Source organism: Emys orbicularis, chromosome 3 (assembly GCF_028017835.1).
Source record: "Emys orbicularis isolate rEmyOrb1 chromosome 3, rEmyOrb1.hap1, whole genome shotgun sequence".
In the NCBI taxonomy this organism is placed as follows: domain Eukaryota; kingdom Metazoa; phylum Chordata; order Testudines; family Emydidae; genus Emys; species Emys orbicularis.
The window spans coordinates 211,295,799-211,318,122 of record NC_088685.1 but is presented as its reverse complement, the minus strand read 5'-3'; the positions used below and the strand labels follow the sequence as shown (position 1 = coordinate 211,318,122).

Below are 22,324 nucleotides of genomic sequence, written 5' to 3'. Positions count from 1 at the left end.
TGCACCTGCGATGGATTACCTGCTACCCAACTGGGCTTAAGGAAAAGCACCTGGGCATTACAAAGGGGGAGACTGCAAAAGGGGAAGGCTGGCTACCTGCTGACTTCTCTCAACCCAGGGAGGTGAGGATGTTGCTAAAGGAAGTTGTGGCAGAGGCTGTAGAGAGCAGAAAGTTCCTGCAGGAGACCCTGAATAACCAGAGGAGGGCCAGGAGAGCAGCAGAAGGGGGCTATCCAGAGACGGAGAGACGAAAAAGGCTCAGCTCCAGCAAGGAAGGTCTGGGAGTGGTTGCTTGATGAAGAGCAGACTGGAACAAAAAAGCTTCAGGACTGGCTGAATGTCCCAGAGTGGAGTATGAATGTTTATGTTGTTGTGGTGATGGACTTCATTTTAGGACTTTGAGGATTGTTTTGAATTGTTTATTATTAAACCTGCTCCAGGCAAGACTGGTGTTAGCCATGAGAACCTGCGTGGAGTTTATTAATGGAGTAGTTCCCAAACTTTTTATGAAGGTGGCCCATAAACTGCATTTTCTCTTTTTTGGCAATCCACCCAAGGTCCATGATGGAGGGGTGGGCAAGCTAAACATGAGTGGCGTTGCGACCCCATGCTAGGGTTACCATCTTTCAGGTTCCCAAAAAGAGGACATTGCCGGAGGGGCAGGAACTGAGGGGGAGCTGAGGGGGTACAGTTGGGGGAGAAGGATGGGGTACCTGCAGCGGAGGTACACACTGGAGGTGGGGAGCAGTATCACTCCCTGTCACAGTGGCAGGACAGCTGGTGCAAGCCCAGGACGCAGCGATTTGTTAAGGGAAGGCTGTGCACCATGGGAGTCCTTTGACCACGATGCATCATGGGAGCTGAAGCCCAGCTGACATGTACAAACCACAGAAGAGAATGGGGACATAAGCCAACCGAATTGCAATTCCCAGAAGGCACTGGGGCAACATATCCAAATCAAAATCTCAGTTTTTGGCCAAAATATTTTTGTTTTCAAGTTTGTTTTTTTGTTTTTGTTTTGACAAAAGAAAAATGAATTTTTCACAGAAAGCACAAACAATTTTTTGCAACAAACAAACAATTAGTCAAAGCAAAAATAGTTGCCCTAGTCTTGACAGAATTCCAACGGGAAATTGTTATAAGAATGTTTACATTTTTGCTGTTTACAGGCAGATATTGTTACAAGAGGTGCTAACAGCTAATGTACCAGCAGATGGAGCTCAAGAACGTGTAGCATAGTTCCTGGGTTTTCTAGGATCAATAGAAATATTTGTTGATGGGATGGATGTGGAAATTCTGGTAATATGTTAATGATTAGTATGCATGCCTGAACTTCCCGCATGCACTTTGCTTACTGATTGTAAAAGGGAAGGGATGAGATATTTGAATCACTTAACATTCTGGTTCAAGACCAGAATCATTAACGTGAACTGAATAGAACCTACCCATATGAATGGATAAGCTGAAACAGACAAGAGACAAGGCAAAAGGCTGCACATTCAAAATGGAGTTTGCATTTTGGTATATATAGAGAGAGTTCATAATCTCACACAGACTGCATAGACTGTACAGCAGTGGTCTGCTACCTTTTTACGCACAAGATCACTTTTCGAATTTAAGTGCCACCCAGGATCTACCCAACCCTTTCCCCAAGGCCCCACCCCTCTCCTATCCCCCTTCCCTCCATCGTTCGCTCTCCCCCACCCTCACTCACTTTCACGGGGTTGGGACAGGAGGTTGGGTGCGGGAAGGGGGTGTGGGCTCTGGGCTGGGGCTGAGGGGTTTAGAGTGTGGGAGGTGGCTCTGGGCTGAGCCTTGGGTAGGGGTGCAGGAGGGGGTGTGGGGTGCAGACTCTGGGAGGGAGTTTGGGTGCAGGACGGGGCTCAGGGCTGGGGCAGAGTGTTGGGGTACAGGAGGGGGTATGGGGTGCAGCTCCAGAAGGGGGCTCAGGGCTGGGGCAGGGGGTTGGGATGTGGGTGGCACTTACCTCGGGCAGCTCCCGGTTAGCGGACAGAGATCGCGATCGACTGTCAGAGGCTCCAGGATCGACCAGTCAATTGCGATCTACCAGTTGGTGACCACTGCTGTATAGACAGATCCCCCAGTTCCTCACAGTTGTACACCACAAAGGGCAGCTTGTGTGCAGATCTTTACATGGCGCTCTTAACAAACACACTTCTACCCAAAACTACCAGCTAGAACGCTGAACATATAATGACAACAGTTATGATGTAGAGAGGTCAATGCAGTTGCAGGTGCTCGTTACCTCATAAGGCCCAATATAGTTGAATTCTTGAAATTCAGTTCTGCCTTCACAAAGGGTCTGTTTGAAATCTCATTTAACTCAATGGAAAAAGACCGCTGACTTTCAAGGAGGTTTGGATCAGGCCCCAAAAGACTAATATTTTGAGGAAATTTTCTTAAAAGGTCAGATGGAAATACATTTCTGTTTGCAGACTCTGTACCAAGCTCATAGCAATCATAAGCTTTAAGACCATGGAAGTGATCTGCAGAGATCTTACAGGGATTATTCATGGCAATGAGATACTGATACCAAAGCCAATACTACAGGAATTACTGAAACTGGGACCATTGGTGCACATATACAAAGAATAAAAAAATAAAAAAACAACACCACACAGAGCAAACGCCTAGGTGGAAATAGAAAGTCATCATCTGGAATCCAAAGTTTAAATTAAGTCAGTAATTTCTACATATATAACAACCAGTTTCACATCCACAATGCTTCCTCAGAAATAATCCAAAAAAGGAAAACCCTTTTCAAGGTCAAATTCTGTAATAACATCATTTAGCCATTCATTTTCATTTGAAGAAATACACAGCCATTATAAACCCAAATAATCATTATCATGACCCAGAGTACATGACGTCACATATTAGCATACCATCATAGTATACATCAGTAACCACAGAACTCTTCTCTGGCATGATATTGCCCAACAAAACCTATTCCAAACATTACCCAAGTACTAATTGTTTACATTCACAAAATCCAGGAACGAAATTGCAAAATACGAGCATCTCAAAACCACACACACCCGTTTTCTTTTATACTGCAACCCATTATGCTTAATGTCAGCCAACAATATTCATCCCATAGGCCTAGACTTTGAAGGCTAGTGCAGATGGTATACTGATTAGTATACACTGTCCACAAATGGAATAGACCACTGCTATTCACGCACATCAGTTTCCTCTGCTCCTGAACTGATGAAATTGCTCTTCCACTCTGCTTTCCATCTTTAGGACCTTATACCAGTGGTATAAGTCAGAACAGCCTCTAAGCCAGGGGTTCTCAAACTTTTATTGTCAGAAGGGGGTCGCGGTGCAATTAAATTACTACACAACCCCAGGGAGAGGGGACCGAAGCCTAAGCCTGCCTGAACCCTGCTGCCTTGGGTGGGGGAAGGCCAAAGCCAAAGCCTGAACCCCACTGCTCTGGGTGGGGGGACTGTGACGTTGTGCAGTCTATATGGTTTTATAAAAACTTGATAATAAGTCAATATAATGTAACTGGGATAGTTTTAGAGAAAATATGGTAATAAGCGAATATAACGTAACTGGGATATGCTTCATGCAAAAGGTCTCTTGTAAGGTATCATTACAAAGCTTATAATCTACTGAGTATGATCATCTGATTTGTATAAATGTACCACTCTTGTATCTAAAACTAGAAATATAAAATGTAACTCTGAGGGCCTATTGTAATTATGTAAAGTGTGGGCCATTAATGATGGTTTGGAATCTTGATGACTCCCATTAACAAGGGCCATTGTCTGCAGATGGCTCTGTTTACCTGTGAGTCTTCCTGTATATGTGTGTGCTGGCAAGTGGGCAATGAAGTCTTGCAGTGACATGTGACCGTGTCACCTGAACTGGAATCCATCTTTAACCTGGTGCTTTTCCAGTGAGGGGGGGTGGAAACCCAGAGGAACAAAGGGTTCCCGCCTTATGCAAAAGATATATTAAGGGGTGGAACAGAACAAAGGGGAGAGAGGAGCCATCATGAAGAATCCCCTAGCTATCACCTGAGCTGGAACAAGAGCTGTACCAGGGGAAAGAATTGTGCCCAGGCCTGGAAGGTGTCCAGTCTGAGAAAAACTTACTGAAGCATCTCTGAGGGGGAGATTATCTGTATTTAGTTTGATTAGACATAGATTTGCGCATTTTATTTTATTTTGCTTGGTGACTTACTTTGTTCTGTCTTACTACTTGGAACCACTTAAATCCTACTGTATTTAATAAAATCACTTTTTATTTAGTAATTTACTCAGAGTATGTATTAATACCTGAGGGAGCAAACAACTGTGCATATCTCTCTATCAGTGTTATAGAGGGCGAACAATTTATGAGTTTGCCCTGCATAAGCTTTATGCAGGGTAAAACGGATTTATCTGGGTTTAGACCCCATTGGGAGTTGGGCATCTGAGTGCTAAAGACAAGCACACTACTGTGAGATGTTTTCAGGTAAACTTGCAGCTTTGGGACAAGTGATTCAGACCCTGGGTCTTCGTTGGAGCAGACGGGAGTGTCTGGCGTCCTGAGCTGGCAGGGAAAACAGGAACAGGGGTAGTCTTTGCACATCGGGTGGCAGCTCCCAAGGGGGTTTCTGTGATCCAACCCGTCACAGGGACCAAAGCCGAAGCCAAGGGCTTCAGCCTCAGGCAGGGGTCCTGTAATCTGAGCACCGCTGCCCAGGGCTGAAGTCCTCAGGCTTTGGCTTCGGCCCTAAGAGGTGGGGCTCAGGCTTCTGCGTCGGGCCCCAGCAAATCTAAGCCAGTCCTGGTGACCCCATTAAAATGGGGTTGTGACCCACTTTGGGGTACCAACGTACAGTTGGAGAACTGCTATTCTAAGCTATTCTAACAGACTTTGGGGCCAAGCACCACAGAATCAGAGACCTATAACCATCTCCCAGAAGTCCCCCTCCCATCACCACACACTACTGCCCTGTGTCTAGAGGAGTGCAGCCACAATGGATAATCTAGTCCACTGTCTCACATAGCCCTCGGAAAGTTGTCCATACCATTGATTTTTACAGGTGGGTCTTTCTATCCGTTGGACTGGTGCAAAAAGTCTCAGTGTTGCAGAACAGGTGCCTTTTGTCTAGATGGATGTTGCAGGACATCGGTTAGAAAGAAAAATGATGCCCATCTTTGCATGGCAGATGCATTACCTGCTTCTGTACTACAATGTCACTAAAAGTTCACTGTGAATTTATGAAACCTCCAAGTTGCTCATAATGCACTTCAAAGATCAACTGTAGTGGCGACCGCTGAATGTTTCCAAAAAATCACACTCAGACCTTTAAAATAGCTAAGATGGAAAAAGGAGGATAAACATTTCTAACCTGGAAAGGGAGCATAGCCTAAAAACAAGGACCTATGCTGTACTTCATCAGGAAGCAACTCTCTGCTCTAGCTCCCTTTCCCCCCAGCATTTCCATTTTTAATTCTTTCTGGAGCCTTGCATCCTCTTTGGCATCTGAGCTTTTTCCTTCCTGTTTTGATAAGTAGAGTGCAGCAATTCTCAAAGGGCGTTCTGTATAAGAGCCTGGCAAAAAGCCAATGATGGCCGAATGCTCGAGAGTTCCTATTTGTGGACTTTTCCCAATGTCTGTATAGAACTGAAGTATTTATATACTTCAGCAACTTGCAATTTGTGCTGTGAGCCAGGAATTTCTAATATCCCCTCCCTTGGGCTGGTAACATTTAACTCTGTTACGGATTAAAATCTGGTTAAGTAATAGGCAAGTCTTAGAAACGGTTTATTTTCAGGAAAAATAACAGGAGTACTTGTGGCACCTTAGAGACTAACAAATTTGTTAGTCTCTAAGGTGCCACAAGTACTCCTGTTATTTTTGCGGATACAGACTAACACGGCTGCTACTCTGAAACCTTTATTTTCAGGGAAGACAGACAATAGATGGGTCCCTCTAAAATGTTTTGACGGTTGGGAGAGCCAACAGAGAGGAAGGATGACCCGTTGGTTAGATACTAACCTGGGACTAGGGAGATGAAGGTTCAATTCTCTGCCAAAAAAAAAAAAAAAATCTTGTGTGACCTTGGGGTGAGTCACTTAGGGCAGATCTACACTATGGTCTACACCTGGGGGTGGGGTGGAGGGGCGAGGGGGCAACTGCCCAGGGGCCCGTGAGATTTTAAAGGGCCTGGAGGCCCCTGGCCGCCACCACTGCTGCAGTAGCAGCGGTGGCAGCCGGGAGCCCCGGGCCATTTTAAATTGCCCAGATGGGCCGCAGGGCTCCTACGGACGTGCACGACCGCTCCGGGCCCTGCGCTTTGGGGGCCCCCGCAGGCTGGCATAGTCGGTCCCAGAAGTAACGGCATCAGAAGTGACGAATCATCACTTCCACCCCGGGCCCCGCCCCCATCAGGGATGACCCTAGCCCTGGGGCCCAGAATCGCTCTCGGTGGGCCTGGACATAGCTTAGGTCGACCTTTTGCGGAGTCTACACCGCGCTGGGTCAACAGGAGAAACTCTCCCGTTGACTTACCTTATACTTCTTGTTCCGGTGGAGTACCGGAGTCGACGGGAGAGCGATCTGCGGTCGATTTAGCGGGTCTTCAGTAGACCTGTTAAATCAACCCCCAATGGATTGATCACCACAGCACTGATCCCCAATAAGTGCAGACATGCCCTTAGTCTTTTCGTAAAATGGGAATAGTAATATTTCCCTAGCTTCCTCCGTTGTGAGAATGAACATTAAAAATTACAAGGTGCTCAGAAGCTATTACGGTGGGGACCATTTCAATATTATTGAGAAAGGACAACAAGTTGATGAAGTTTGCCATCGACACCTATTAGGAGGTTTTTTTGTGTTGGTTGGTTTTTTTATAGTAAAAGGTACTGAGAATGGCAAGACATTCCAGATAGATTTAAGTACATTCAGAAACTGGGCAGCAGATTAAATGTAACTGGAATAAATGTAAAATAAAACATATTAGCAAAATGTCCCTAAATTCTCCTATGACGACAGGCTGTGAATTTGGGAGGACATTCTGAGAAATATATCTTAGGAGTCGTCATGGATATGAACATGTCTCTGATATGCCCTCCAAACACAAAGCAATGAAAGACTAAGTAAAATATTTGGGTGCAGTAATAAAAATAAAAAAAAGAGAAAATAATATAGCATTCTTTTTTAAATCTGAACTTTGAAGTGTTTACTTGTCTAACCCATCCAGATGCAGCTACGTTACTTAGCTGTGCTCTAATGACCCCACATATGGAGAAAGAGAAGGAAACACCCCTGTAGAGTGAAAGAAGTCACCAATACATCTGCTCTTCAACTGTACAATACAAAAGGAATGCAGTCAGCCTGAATACACAGATTGTTTGAAACTGCCAAGATGTTCTAGCCTAGATCCTGAGCTACAGCCAAACTGTACTCAGCACAATTCTCCAGTGGGAATGAAAAAGTAGCTTTGAGCCACATTTCCACCCGTCCAATCCAAGGGCCATCCACCTACTCGACTGGTCCCTGGCAAAAATGAGAGCAGCCTTGGGGCTGTTTTTACATTGGCTGCTAATGCCACAAGGGGACATTCTGGTAGCTAGAGATTACTAGGGCACACACGTGTCCTAATCATACCCCTTTTTGTCTAGTTACCCACATACCAGTGCGTAAGGCTGGCGGGAAGTGCCTGTACCACCCAAAAATTCCCTTACATGGGGAAGGAGGAGAAAGGAGGGTGGAAATCTTCAGTGACCAGTTAAATTGATGTTACGGCTGCTTATGTTGCTATAGTGTCAAAAAGAAGCCTTCGTAACCTGGAGAATTTGGTCTCCTAATATAATTGTCTTACAATAAGGAGGCTCGAAATAAAGGAGATAAAATGGTCAGTTTGTATTTGTTTGTTTTAGTTACCACGAGGTCTTGTTTTGTTTGTTTCTTAGTTGAAAACAGCAATAGTTTTCAACAATTATACATAAACTAATGAGAGCATCTCACTTACCAAAAAAAAAAAAAGACTGTTGATTGCCACCAAATAAGGACAATGGCTAGGTTTATACAAAGCAGGACATAACCAGAATGTGTTCCAAAAACGGAGAAGCTAATTCTATCCCCAAATGAACCTAGTTATTTTTGATTGCATGAGGCTTTCCGTAAATTACCACAGGGGAAAAAGCTCTATCACTGCAATATAACTCATGCCTCATTTGTTTTCCAATGACTTGCCTAATAAGACTGTGTTAAAATAATAGACAAACAAAATCTGTGCTGCATTAACTGAGCATTTTAGCGTGCAAGTATGTCATTGTAATCTGACTATGAAGCTGTCAAAGTGAAAATTAATGACACGATGCTTTGTCAATTAACATTATAACCCCCTATGTACTGGGGAGTCTAGGCACGTCCACTGCCAGCTAAGGGCTTAAAAGGAAGACTTGCACTTTGGTTTTTAAACAACAGCTGGATTGATAAATATATATTTTAAGATGAGTACAGCTGGGATTTTCCAAGGAACTTAAGGTGTCCAAATCCCTTTGAAATTCAGAGGAAGATGGGCACCTAACTCCTTTAGGTTTTGGGGGGGGTTTTAAACCCCAGGCTATAGCATTACAATTCAAACCCGACATACGAGCTAAGAAATGCCTACAGAAGTTTTAACTTCTCCATGGCTGTAGGTAGTTCTGATCCATCTTGCAGGACAGACAGTGAGTAGGGTTGTGTCTGACCTGCCATACCCATTATGTCCCACTGCACTATTGTGGACACCCTCTACTGCCACCTTTCCAGCATACATATAGCGCACAGTTCACAGATACTGACCATCCTTCATCAAGGAGCGGAGGAGAGGGGAGAAAGAGGAAAATCTCCCAATTGGTTGAACCTTGAATACCAGACTCCAGGGACTTGTCTACACTTGGAAATTTTGTACCCATTTTCCATCAGTGGTGCAGCAATACCAATGCTAGCAACAGCGTAAGCTCTAGTGTAGATAAGGTGTCAGTTACCGGTGTGCCAGTTGTTAAAACACTTGAGCCCTCTATTCTCCACTGCTTCCAACATTTGCTCGGTGCTTGAAGTACGTCAGGTTGAGGGGCTCACAGACTTGAGAAATAAAATTTCTAAGAAGTGAGCTGGACAGCTCAAAGTTGCACATTCTTAGTACCACCTGGGAGAAAGCCACCTCGGACTGGCTGCTTTTCTCCACTTGCCTCAGCCTGTCTCCTGGGGTAGGTAGGGCAGTTGGCAGGAAACAGGCAGAGTTCTCTTCCTCCCCTCCCCCTTCAGCAAGGGAACATCACTCTCACACAAAGAGAGGGGGAGAAGGGAGCAGAAATAGCCCATCCCCTCAAGGCAGCTCCCTTCCCTCGTCCTCCCCCCTCCAAGCAACAACAGCCCCTCCACTCTCCCTGAATCACCCAGCCTGGGAAGGAGTGTGGACCCCAGGCCAGAGAGAGAGGAATAAAGGGACCCCAGGAGCTGAAGGAGGAGCAGGGGTGTGGGGGGGGGAAGGAGGGGAATTGGCTGAGGGGCGGGGCTGGAGGGGATAGAATAGATTGGGCAAAATTGATTTGGGAGTTGGGATGCAGAATTAATTGCTGGGCAGGAGGATTGACTGATGTGAGGATACGGAGACACCCTACGCGCCCCCTCTCCCCCGTCACACACACTTCTTCTGACCATTTTAAGCACTGCATTTACTAGCACCAGCATCACTAAGATTTTACTAGAAAACTGGTACAAAACACTATAATGTAGACACACTGTAGCGCTGATTCCACTCTGGAGAACTGATCCATTTATAACTGAACTGGTGAGATTTCACTGGTGCAAGTACCAATGCTGCTTTTAATGCACTTTTGCCAGACAGCTGCTCTTGCAATGCAGTTGCATTGTCCTCCGGATACCTACCTCACAGCCCCCAGCACAGTTCCCTGAAGCAATGGCTTCTGGGAGATTTCAGAATGCCTTCTGGAAAGACTGTTTAAACCAGTGGAGCTATTATGTAAGCTATCCCCATTCATACTGACACTCGTGAGAGGCACACCATGGTTAGCTTTGCTGGAAGCAAGTCTAATCCAAACTGCTGTGCTTGTCTCTGCACCATTGGGAGCACAGAGGTTCATGGGCACATGAAGTGTTGCTGGCATGCTAGGCATACCAAATGTCTCTTCTGTAGACAAGGCATTAGGGTACAATTTGCTGGGAGGGATTCCAGACAGCAAGAGATGTTTTCAGCTTTGGTGCGGGAAGGGCAACAGCTGTGAAATGTCTGGAATGTAACCTGCTGGGGGGAAGATTAGGGTGTGACTAGAACAGATGGGGAAGGCAGGGCAAGTAAGACTCAGCAGGATGGCAGCTGCCAGGGTCAGTTACGTTTTAGCTTTTTATGTATGTTAGCAGCAATGCCAGGCAAAGAGAGTCAATACCATTATTTCTGAAAGATCCATCTCTTCAGTGTCAAGTAACTAAGTTTGCAACAGTATGACAATATTCTGAGACAAAAACAATCCAAACATATTAATTCAGCACCAGCCAGCCCTCCTAGCATTTCAGTCACTACTTACAGGCCCTGTCTACATTAGAGGAACTTGTACTTTTTCAGCAGTGGTGTAAGGTGTAGTGCAGACTGGTCCGGGAGCAGAATTAAACAGAAATGCCTGTGTCTGGTCTGCACTACTATTTACGCTGTCAGTAGAGCTGGGGCAGAATTACAGATTTTCCTAGAGGAGTGTCACTCTGTGGATACCTCTTCACTGCAGAGTTAACTCATGCTTCTAAACAGGTGTTGCCCCAATTCCTCTCCCATCCACACAAAATCCTCTCTCCCAAGTTTAGTGGGACTTTCAATCCAAGCCAGCCACTCATCTGAGCCATCGGCCAAAACCCAAGTGTTGCTTTCATTTGGGTGGGCAATCCACCCACTTCGCAGTAAGATTGCAGGCTAAACCACTCAATGTCCTCCAATTCCTTCCCACAATTCCCTACCATGTGCCCCAAATGACAAACCAGTTCTCCCACAATTCATTGGGAAAGAATCTGAGCGGTTGCAGTGCACAACATCCTAGCGACACACATGGGGAGGATGCAGTAAATGGGTTATGGCTTTGCAGTGTGGCTGCTCACACCCAGGCAGAGCTCCCCAGGTGCTAATCACTTGGGTTGACTCGGCAATGAAAAGGGGGAACAGCTAGGTCAAAAACTCAGCAGGATAGTTCCTGACACATGCTCCCTGGGGAAGTAGGAATATGTAGCTGTGCACAACGGATGGGAATGGGGGAGGGGTAGTAGACTTTTCATTCATGGGGAGCCTAAGGATCTGTGGAAAGCTCTGGCCCATTGGTTTTGGGGAATCCACAGGGTGTGCCTTCCCCAAGCAGATGCTCATGATTAGCTTAGTGGGGTTAAAAAACACTGGATCTGAAGTTAATGTTGTTCAGGAATTCAGGCACTTCCAAGGAGTATTCAGTGGGATTCTGAGGAGCCCATGATGCCTACAGCAGGGGCACCACACTGTCACCCAACTCTGAGCAGTTAGATCTCCCCTCCAAATCCATAGAACCCCCAATGGGTGTCAGTGCTTCAGACGGTGTGCCAGGCTGTTGGTTCTTTTCCATCCTTCTATAAATGTCCTCCTGGCCGATTTCATGCAATTCTTACACTTTAGCTCTATTCTGCAGTGCAGAATGGACAGGTTCATTGGCCTTTTGTATTGAAACATAGGATATCGGTACCTGTATGCCACTGTGACAGCTAAAAACAGTATCCTAAGAATCAGAGAGCATTAACCAGTATCCTATGTGAAGCTATTAGCATTTCCTCTCAATAAACCCAATGTGTATATTGCCATGGTGGATGGATTTCTTAATATCTGTTTCACCCAGTATACTGGTCTAAGCAACTTAAGGGTCTAAGGGCCAGAGTTTCAAAGGCATTTAGTCTCCTAAAGATATAGATAGGCACCAAGCGGGGTTTTCAAAAAGGCCTAAGTGGGAATTAGGCGTCTAGCCTTCTTAGATGCTTTTGAAAATCTCACTAGATGCTTATCTGCATCTTTAGGCATCTAAATGCCTCAGAAGATCTGACCCTAAGTTAGCAGGGAAGATAACTGCAAATTCTTAAATTTAAAAAACAAGTGTTCCTGCAGTGTCCTCACTGTCTATTGTAACACTGTTTTCATTGTAATGTACAGGCGGATAATATCCAAAAGGGCAAGTATCATCAAAACCTCAGACATACACACACACACCCCCTAGGAGTCACAGACATTTTCCACATCACAAACTAATGATTTTTATGTCAGCATGCAACAACCTTCTGTGTAAAAGCTTTCATTATATCCTTATCTTCAGGAGGGAAAAAGGATTTCTTAAATAAAATGAAAATATAAAAACGAACCGCAATCCAGCAATACATTGTTGGTGCAACAGTGAGTTAACTAACTTGACACATTCTCTGCAAATTAAGTATACTTTTAACATACCAACTACAGTAGTAATAAAAAATATTCATAGATTCCAAGGCCAGAAGGAACAATTGTGATAATTTAGTTTGACCTTGTGTATAATACAAAGGCCATAATTCCCTGAAATAGTTTCCGTTTGGACTACAACATCTATTTTAGTAATAATCCAGTCCTGATTTTAAAATTGACAGTGATGGAGAATCCATCACAACCCTTGGCAAATTGTTCCAATGGTTAATTATTCTCACTGTTAAAAAATTCCTCTTTATTTCTAGTCTGAGTTTGTCTAACTTCAACTTCCAGCCACTAGATCTTGTTATATCTTTGTGCACCATGGGGGTAAATCAATGTTGCTATGTAAACTTTTACTGTTCCAATTTTGTGATTGTTGTGTTGAAATTTGCTGTCTTAATGTCACATGAAAAATGGTTGTTGCATATAATTTCCTTGTTTTTATTTACAAATATATAACTCAGGGGAGTGGAAGAAAGAAAAATCCTGATTGTAGGACTGTGGTGTTACACAATTATGTTTTTTGCTATTCCATAGTGTTGCAGGTGAGCATGTAGCTTGAAACTTAGTACATTATTTAACAGTAAATGCATGAACTCCACTTTCAGGTCGCTTTTAACTGGGTATTTTAAAATATGGTCTCAGAATTGACACAGCTATTCCTCACTGAGGACTAGCCATGTACGAAATCCAGAATTTTAAAAGTCCAGTCATTTGAGTTTATCAGTACATTAAAAAAAAAAAAATCTTAAATATCTGCTTAAAGTAGAAAAACAATACATTTTTTCATGCTCAGGTAACTTAAAAACCATTAAAGACTTTTTCTACAAGTTTTCATAAAATAATCTATGGACTGAAACTAAGCACAGAAAGATTCAACCAAAGGGAGAATTTTTTCAGAAAAATTATGAACAAAGCAAAATCAGGAGTTAGAATGAAAAAAGTCAAAGTTGTCTTGCAACTTTAACTACAGCAATACCTTCTGTAAGAACTATAAGAACAGGTGATGTGTGTGTGTGTGTGTGTGTGTGTGTGTGTGTGTGTGTGTGTGTGTGTGTGTAATGTGTATTGTCAGTAGCAGATGCAGGGAAAGCCACCAGAAACCTTTACACAGAATGTATAGTTATATACAGTATATAGCAAAAAACACACAAATGAAAGGACTGGACTTTAAATCAGACCTCAAAACTTGTAAAATGAGACACATAGTAAGATGCTTACCAATTTACAAATAAAGCGCTCTACATATCAAAGGCTGTTTGGCATATTCTGCAGCATCAGTTTCACATAAAGCCATGTGCTTTGTGTTTGTATTTGTCTGTTCAATTACAAAATCCTAAACTGCTGGAAGACAGGATAAACTTCCAACTGTGCTAAGGCAAGTTCTCGCAGCATAGCTTTGTAAAAGTACCAAGGTTCTCTGCAGCTGGTAGTGAGATTATAAACAGCCATACTTTTCAAAGCAAATGTGTCTTCCTAATTATTGAAGTAAATCAGATCTTCCTTTTACCTTAAAGAAACTTCCTCTCTTTTCCAGACAACGGGCTTCCATTGTCACAGACGACATCTTCCCTGGGAAGACTCCACTGAACGTCTTGAACTCCTAAAAGTAGAGACATTTTTAAAGGTTAGTCCAGTCTGTAGGAAATTCCTTTCTAAGCCACAGGAACAGTCACAACAACAGTGCTGCCAAGATCTTTTTCCGTCAACAACATAGTGCCATTGATTTCCCACCAAAGCCCTTACATATCCTTTTTGTCTATTATTTCCTATAAATTACACTGCTTCAAAAGACAGCTACTAGAAGTTCCGTTTCCCCCCCCTTCCCCTTCACAACTGATCCTGTAATGCTCTCTGAGAGGATTTTAATGCACTCATTAAAAAAGAATGCTAAAACATAATGATTGCTTTGTTTGTTTGCTTGACCTCAGTCTGAAGTACAAATAGAACAAATGTTAGATGTCACCACAATCCGCTCCCAAAGATTACAGCTTTAATGTAGCTACATTAAAAAATATCAGAGAAAAAATATCATCAGCAAGGGACAGAGAACAAGTTACTGTAAATGTAAGGGGGGGGGAGGGGAATCCTACTTTAAGACGATGAAATAATCATTAATCTTTCTGACCCTTGCATCAGAGAAATTTATACTGGGGACGCAATTATAAAGATATCACCTTTTCCCATAGCAATTACAAAGATATCACCTTTTTCCATAGCTGAATAAATGTGATTCACTGAATATAATGACTGCACAAACATATCTTTACTATATGCATGTATCCATAAATATATTTAGCTGAAAACATTCTCAATTGACTCAAGTTTGTATTTCCTGCAAACATAGTCCTGAACTAAACAAAGGCCAAAATCTGCAGTCCTTAGTCATCATTTTTCACCTTAAGTTAAAAACTCATTCTCCTCCTTCCCCACTCCCCCACCCCCGCTTCATTAAATTACATTAGTTTATTATGTTGGAGTTTTCACCTAATTATCTACAAATCTTGGATGTGCAAAATGTACCATACCACAGAAAACGTGAAGCTTGTTTGTATACAAATGTAAGTGAAAAATTGAGTGCATCGAATAGCTGCAGATAAGTCTGAATGAAAGTAGCAGCTGAGCCAAAAATGTCTGCAAGAGCTTAAAAAAAAAAAAAAAACAGCTACCAGCCACTCTTGCTTTCCTTTATTGGCATTATTAGAAGGAGCCAAAAAGGACAAAGACCAAGGTCAAGGACGAAGGAGGAGTTAAAAAAATAATAATAAACGGGTGACTGAAAAGAGTGGAGAAGCAAAAGATAAAAGACCTACAAAAGAATGAGAGGGAAAACTATGAGCTAGAAGAGGAGAGAGGGAGAAAACAGTATTTTCTTTCATTTTAGCATGTAGCAGGAAGCTTACCATTCGCCCCACCCTGAACCTGTGCCCATTTCTAGAGCTAATCTGAAAGTGCAGAACATTAGAAGAGGTGATCATTTTTCACTTATTAGGTGCGGCCAGAAAGAAAAGTATTAGGGCTGGGAAACTCAGGAATGAGCCTGTTTTCAAGAGACTTTCAATCTGAATCTTGAATTCTGTACGCCTAACCAAACTGACCTCAAACTCCATTGGTTTCAGGGCCGCCCGGGGGGGGAGGGGGGGCAAGTGGGGCAATTTGCCCCAGGCCCCGGAGGGGCCCCCAAGAGAACGGCTGAGGCTCCCGCCCCGGCCCAACCCCGCCTCCGCCCCTCTCCAGGAGCCTCAGCGCATCCAGGAGCGTCCCTGAACAGCTGCAGCGTGGCTCCAGCGGGGCCTGAACTCCTCCCTGCTCAGAGCCGCGTGGTAAGGGGGCGGGGCTGCGAGCTCCAGGCCGAGCGGAGAGAGGTCAGGCCCTGCTGGAGCTCGCAGCCTCGCCCCCTTACCACGCGGCTCTGAGCGGGGAGCAGCTCAGCCCCGCCAGAGCCACGCTGCACCACTGTTCAGGGATGCTCCTGGATGCGACGTGCTGAGGGGGGAGGGGAGGAGCTGGGGGTAAGAGGCCGGGGGGGTTGGATAAGGGGCAGGGAGTCCCGGGGACAGTCAGGGGACAGAGGTTGGGGGGGGGCGGTCAGGGAATGGGGGGGTTGGATCGTGGGCGTTCCGGGGGTCTGTCAAGACTCAGCGGGGGAGGGGGGGATATGGGTCAGGGGACAGGGAGCAGGGGTGGGGTCCCGGGGTGGTGGTGGGGGGGGGTCTCTGGGGGACGGTAGGGGGCAAGGAGCAGGATGGGTCAAGGATTCTGAGGGGGGCGGGCAGTTGGGGGGCAGGAAGTGGGTGGGGTCGGATAGGGGGCAGGGCCAAGCTGTTTGGGAGGCACAGCCTTCCCTACCCTAAATCTCATTCAGCAGTTTGAGGCTTGCAGAAGAGCCAAGCTGTTAGCTTTTCCGTTAGGGCTACCATCCCTTTCACTTCTCAAATGCCAAATTATAGTCTATATTTAATTTCAGTGCCATAGGGAGATTCATGTCAGGGGAGGGTAGCTTCATTTAAAAATAGCCACTGGGGGAGGGATCACATGAGAAGAGCAATATCGTACACCACCTCCTTCCCAACCCTACCAAGGGAGACCCCCCTCCCCTGCATTCCCTGAGGCTTCAAAGGGGTTAATTCAGTGGTTCTCAAACTTTTGTACTGGTGACCCCTTTCACATAGCAAACCTCTGAGTGCGACCCCCCCCCCTAAATATATAAAAAAGTGTTCTCAATTTATAACACTATTATAAATGCTGGAAGCAAAGCGGGGTTTGAGGTGGAGGCTGACAGCTTGCGACCCCCAGTAATAACCTTGTGACCCCCTGAGGGGTCCCGACCCCCAGTTTGAGAACCCCTGGGTTAATTTAATTTTAGCACCCTGTGTCCATTCACATGCATGTGCTATTTTGAGCATTTCAGTTTTCACAACATAGGCTCATCCCAGATTCTGGAACAAGCTCAAATGCTCAGTTCGTGGAGTATGTACATAAGCTATACTAAAGACAAACCCACAGTAACCATCTCCAGTTTGTGAGGGACCCCATGGAGCCAGTCTCTAGGAAACAGATAAATACATGGAGGTTAAGTCCATTAATGGCTATTAGCCAGGATGGGTAATGAATGGTGTCCCTAGCCTCTGTCAGAGGATGGAGATGGATGGCAGGAGAGAGATCACTTGATCATTGTCTGTTGGGTTCACTCCCTCTGGGGCACTTGGCATTTGCCATTGTCGGTAGACAGGATACTGGGCTGGATGGACCTTTGGTTTGACCCAGTATGGCTGTTCTTATGTTCTAACCTAAATGAACCCAAAGTTATGGAGACAGATATGAGTCAAGGAAGGCAGCAGAGTATCAGAAACCTGGAAAAATCTCTGACTGGATGGTCTCAGGCGTTTGGTCACAAGCTGAGGTGGTTCAAAAGTTTTGGATTTTTTTTAAGCAGAATTTTTTTATTGTTTCTATAAACTATCAAACACAGCAAGCAGCAAATATTTGGCCACACACTTCTGAAACCCCAAACCAGATTCAGGTTTTGGCAGACTAATTTCAGCTTTTCAATTAACAAAACCACAACAAATTTTGAAGGAAAGCAGACATTGTCTGTGATTTTTTTTCTGCCTTTTAAAAACCCCTAGTTTTCGATCCAAAAAAAGAAGTTTTGACGGAAAATATTTGTCCAACCCTTTTAATGAGCTTTAGTGCCTTTTAGCACTAGCTGATGCTGAGAACCAGTGATACCTTGTAAAGAAGTTTTCTCAAAACTGGGTTTGTGCCAAGATGCAGAAGGTTTATTTTTCCCAGGGCCGCCTGTGGGGGGGAGCAAGTGGGGCAATTTGCCCCGGGCCCCGCAGGGGCCCCCACGAGAATATAGTATTGCAATTTTTTTTATGGAAGGGGCCCCCGAAATTGCTTTGCCCCAGGCCTCCTGAATCCTCTGGGCAGCCCTGATTGGTTTACCAGGGTACTTTTACACTTCAAACTGGAGGTGTACATTCCAGCGGAAGAAGACATACCCATGTTAGCTCTGATCTATTTTTAGCACAGTAGCTTGAAGTATAGCCGCAGCAGCATGAATATTGGGAGGGGCTAGCTGCCCTGCTATGCACCTAGTGTCTTGGATGGGATCATACCTGGGGAGACTGTCCCCTCCCACCACTTGTGCCACCATGGCTACACTTCTGTTTTTAGCATGCTAGCTCAATCAGAGCTGGCATGGGTACGTCTCCTTGAGCTGGGATTTACACTTCCAGCTTGCACTGTAGACATACCCCCAGGAGTAGCTAGAAGCAGGTACTCTCTTAAAGAGATGTGGTCAACTTTTCTAATTTTAAGAGAGATTTAAGTTTCTGACAGAGCTCTCTTTAAATAGTAAGGCCTGATTTGTTTTGTTTAAATTTCATTATTTATATTTCCTGGCTGATGCTAATAAGGGTCTTTTTCAGTAAGGAACTAAAGAGTGATCCTTGGACTAGTCACTTAATCTCTCTGTGCCTCAGTTCCCCATCTGTAAAACGGGACTAAAACCTCTTCCCTTCTCCCAACCTTTGTCCCTCTTCTCCATTTAGATAGCAAGCGACTGCCCCAAAGAGTTTACTATGTACACGTACAGCATTTAACACAGTGGGGTTCTGGTCTCAGCTGGGGCTTCTAGATGCTACTGTCATGCTAACACCTCCACCACCACCCCACACACATACACACCCCAAATGTGTTTAGGAGCTTTGGAGGAAAGATCAGCCCCCAAGGTCTTGGTCATGGAGCCAAAAAGGGCAAAGACCAAGGTCAAGGAAGAAGGACTTTATAATAAACAAATTCCCAGCAAGGTAGTGAACACCTTAAAGTGTACCGGAAAACCCAAGATCAAACTCAGTTGATTCTTCAACATTTCCCCCAAAAAACTGACTCAAAAACCTTCTGTTAAACCAATTACAGTACTCTTAATTCCTCTTCCAGACCAGTCCCTTATCCTCTTTAGAAGATCTTTCCTAATAATAATAATAATAATAATAATGTATATTTCCTTTTGTGCTTCACATTAAAGCAGAACTTCTCAGCTTCAAATACGCCTCTCTATTCAAGATCCAGCACTAAGGGCAACTTTATACATCAGCCAAACCCTAGTTTCTGTGAAAAACACAGACTCCTTAAATTACACCCATTCCTCCTTTAAAATATCCTGTTTCATCTCCCCAGTTGCCAGAGAAAGAAACAGCTTCATCTGTCCAGAGTAAGCTCCATGCATACTCTAGCATTTCACAATGAACTGAGCCACACTTGATCATACACTCATTTATCCAAATAAAGGTGTAAAACAGGCTGAAGTAGGTAAAGAACAAAAGCCTTCAGTTTAGCAGTGGCAACTGCCTTTCTCCTAAAACAATAGCACAAATGGAACCGTATAACCAAGAGATTAGGAAAGAAGTCTCATGAATTCTGGAAATAAAGCATAAGTTTTTAAACAGACAGTAATTAACCATTGGGACAACTACATCACAATTTTTAAATCAAAATTAGATAATTTTCTAAAAGATCTGCTCTAGGACTTATTTTTTGGGACGTTCTATGGCCTGCGCTATACACGAGATCAAACTACATGATCATAGTGATCCCTTCTGGCCTGGGAATCTATGAATCAATATTTTAGTGCAACACTGTGAAAACCCACAAGCAAGGAAATGGTCCCGTGGCTGTTCTTATCAACAGGTAAATGCAACAAGAGAAAAAGGTTTCCTCATTAAATCTTAGCCTCCTATTTTACGATATGTCCACACTGCAATCAAAGATATGATTTTGCAGCTCGTGTAGGCATACCCCCACTAGCTTTAGTCTAGCTAGCATGGCTAAAAACAGCAGTGAAGGTGCAGTCTTCAGCCCTGGCTCGAAATGAAAGTATGTACCCCAGGTTCCAGGTGGGCTTGTTCAGCAGACCCTGAAGCCCACCACTACCTCTTCACTGCTATTTTTAGCCACACTAGCTAGATTGTTGGGCCTATGCAAGCTGCAATCCCACCGCCAATTTGCAGTGTAGACATAGCCTAAGGCCTGGTCTACACTGGGGGGGAGGGAGGAGGAAATCGATCTAAGTTACGCAACTTCAGTCATGTGAATAATGTAGCTGAAGTCGACGTACTTAGATTGACTTGACGGGGGAGCGGCAGCAGTCGACTCACCGCGGTGAAGACACCACGGTGAGTCGACTGCTGCCGCTCCCCCGTCGACTCCACCTGTGCCTCTCACGGCGCTGGAGTACAGGAGTCGACGGGAGAGCGCTCGGGGGTCGATTTATCACATCTAGACTAGACACGATAAATCAATCCCCACTGGATCAATCGCTGCCCGCCGATCCAGCAGGTAGTGTAGACATATCGTTAGAGACAGAGTGCGAAAAAAGATCTGGAAAGCTTCTTAACTGGTGAAAAACATTCACACCCATATCCTTAAAAATGGCTCAATGGATTTTAATGAAACTTTAAAAAAAAATATTTTTAGTGCTAAGATGAAGCAAGAGAAATTTTGGCTAAAAGGCTGATGTACAGAGAGAGTTGTAAGAAGAGAAGTGCCATTGTGACCTAAGGCCCCAATTTAGCTAACCACTAACAGCTTAACTTTAATCACATGCTTAAATCCCATTCACTTTAATGGGACTTAAACATATGCTTACGCGTTTTGCTGCTATGGGGCCTGAGTGATAGCACTGCTACCACAATTCTATAACAGTTACCTACCTACTTAGGTTTTAATATAGTTGCTCCCATGAGCAATAAAACCAAATACACAAAATTATATAAACATTTATCCTTCAGCCCTACCGGTAGTAACAAGCTGCAAGTTACTGTTTGTTTGGTTGTATGTAAAGCGTGAAGATGCTGCTGTGTTTGAAAGAGTTAGTGCAAGAAAGCTAAGTGAAAGAGGTGGGGTTTGAATTTAGCTCAGAATATGCAGAAAGTAGCAGGTCATGCTTATTTCTTTTAGCAGCAAATGCCATAGCCTTGGGTCCAGCTCCTGCCAATTTGGGTCTTCCCATGTTTGTCAACAGCATCACTTTGCCAGTGCAGCGAAGCGGTCATCAGGTCATGGTCTCTAAAAGGGGACCAGGTCTCCCAAACAGCCAGGGCCAAGACCAGGTAGGGCTTTGAAAATCAGTATAGTGACCTTGAACTGGACTCAGAGTTCTATCAGGAGAGGCATTATCAGGTGGTTTGTTCCCAATAACCTAGGTTGGCCAACACATGAGTATAGAATACATGTATTATTTATTTATTCAGCATTCAGAATGTAGTTCAGTGCTGTACAAAACACAGATGCTGCCCCTGCCAGCAATGAGCGTCTATCTAAATTAGACGCAGGGAGTACAGACTTACACTTGATTCTGCATTCAGGTCTGCTAGTACAGATGTCTACTAAAGTCAGTGAGGCTCTATGTTGGTACAGGGACCTGTACTAGTGGATCTGATTGCAATATTAGGGCCACCATTTCATATATCCATAAATCATTTTTGTGGATACAGACTAACACAGCTACCCCTCTGATAGCAAAACCACTAATAATAATTATAAAAATAAAAAAGACAATCACAAGAGACAGTGAAAATCTCTGCTATTTTCCCGAAGACAAAGGTCAGAAGTCTCAGTTACACTAAGGGCCAGACAGGGTAAAGGCGCCTTAGTGTAACTGAGAAGCAGGAGGCGGCAGTTCAGTTTTTGTAATGCAGAGCTTGAGTGGGTGTTGGGACATCCAGGAGAAGATGTAGTTTATGGCATTGCATTTCAGAGGAATCAACAAAGCAGATTTTTTTTCTCTTCCTCCCCCCCCCCGTCCAGATTCTAGACAGCCAAAGAAAAGCAGTACTTGTAATTGTATAGTCTAGCACAGGGGTTCTCAAACTGGGGGTCGGGACCCCTCAGGGGGTTGTGAGGTTATTACATGGGGGGGGTCACAAGCTGTCAGCCTCCACCCCAAACCCTGCTTTGTCTCCAGCATCTATAATGGTGGTAATTATATTAAAAGGTGTTTTTAATTTATAAGGGGGGGGGGGGTCGCACTCACAGGCTTGCTATGTGAAAGGGGTCACCAGTACAAAAGTTTGAGAATCCCTGGTCTAGCAGGAGGGAAGGAGCCATCCAGGAATTATAGAACTTGCATCTGCACCCAGGAATCAGGTAAGATGTCAGTGATAACATCTGCCTCTGTTTTTCAGGAACCAACAGCTCTATGGGTTACAATGCAGGTAATGCACTGCATACTTTCACAAACACGAAAACAGCAAGATTACCGATCCTACCTTCCAGCTGGGTAGACAAAAGGTACGTACACAGATACACCTCTACCCCGATATAACGCGACCCGATAACACACGAAT

General features: G+C 44.4%; 1 protein-coding gene across 1 annotated transcript in view; it reads right to left on the bottom strand.

Annotated features, from left to right (window-relative positions):
- The window catches only part of RIN2 (Ras and Rab interactor 2), a 71,515-nt gene extending 53,534 nt beyond the window's left edge, over positions 1-17,981 (bottom strand). The window contains exons 1-2 of the mRNA XM_065401499.1: positions 17,922-17,981; positions 13,981-14,073 (exon numbers count right to left, since the gene is read on the bottom strand). Of these exons, the coding sequence (XP_065257571.1) occupies positions 13,981-14,073; positions 17,922-17,981 (153 nt within the window). The remainder of the gene's footprint in view (positions 1-13,980; positions 14,074-17,921) is intronic.
- Positions 17,982-22,324: the final 4,343 nt, after the last annotated feature.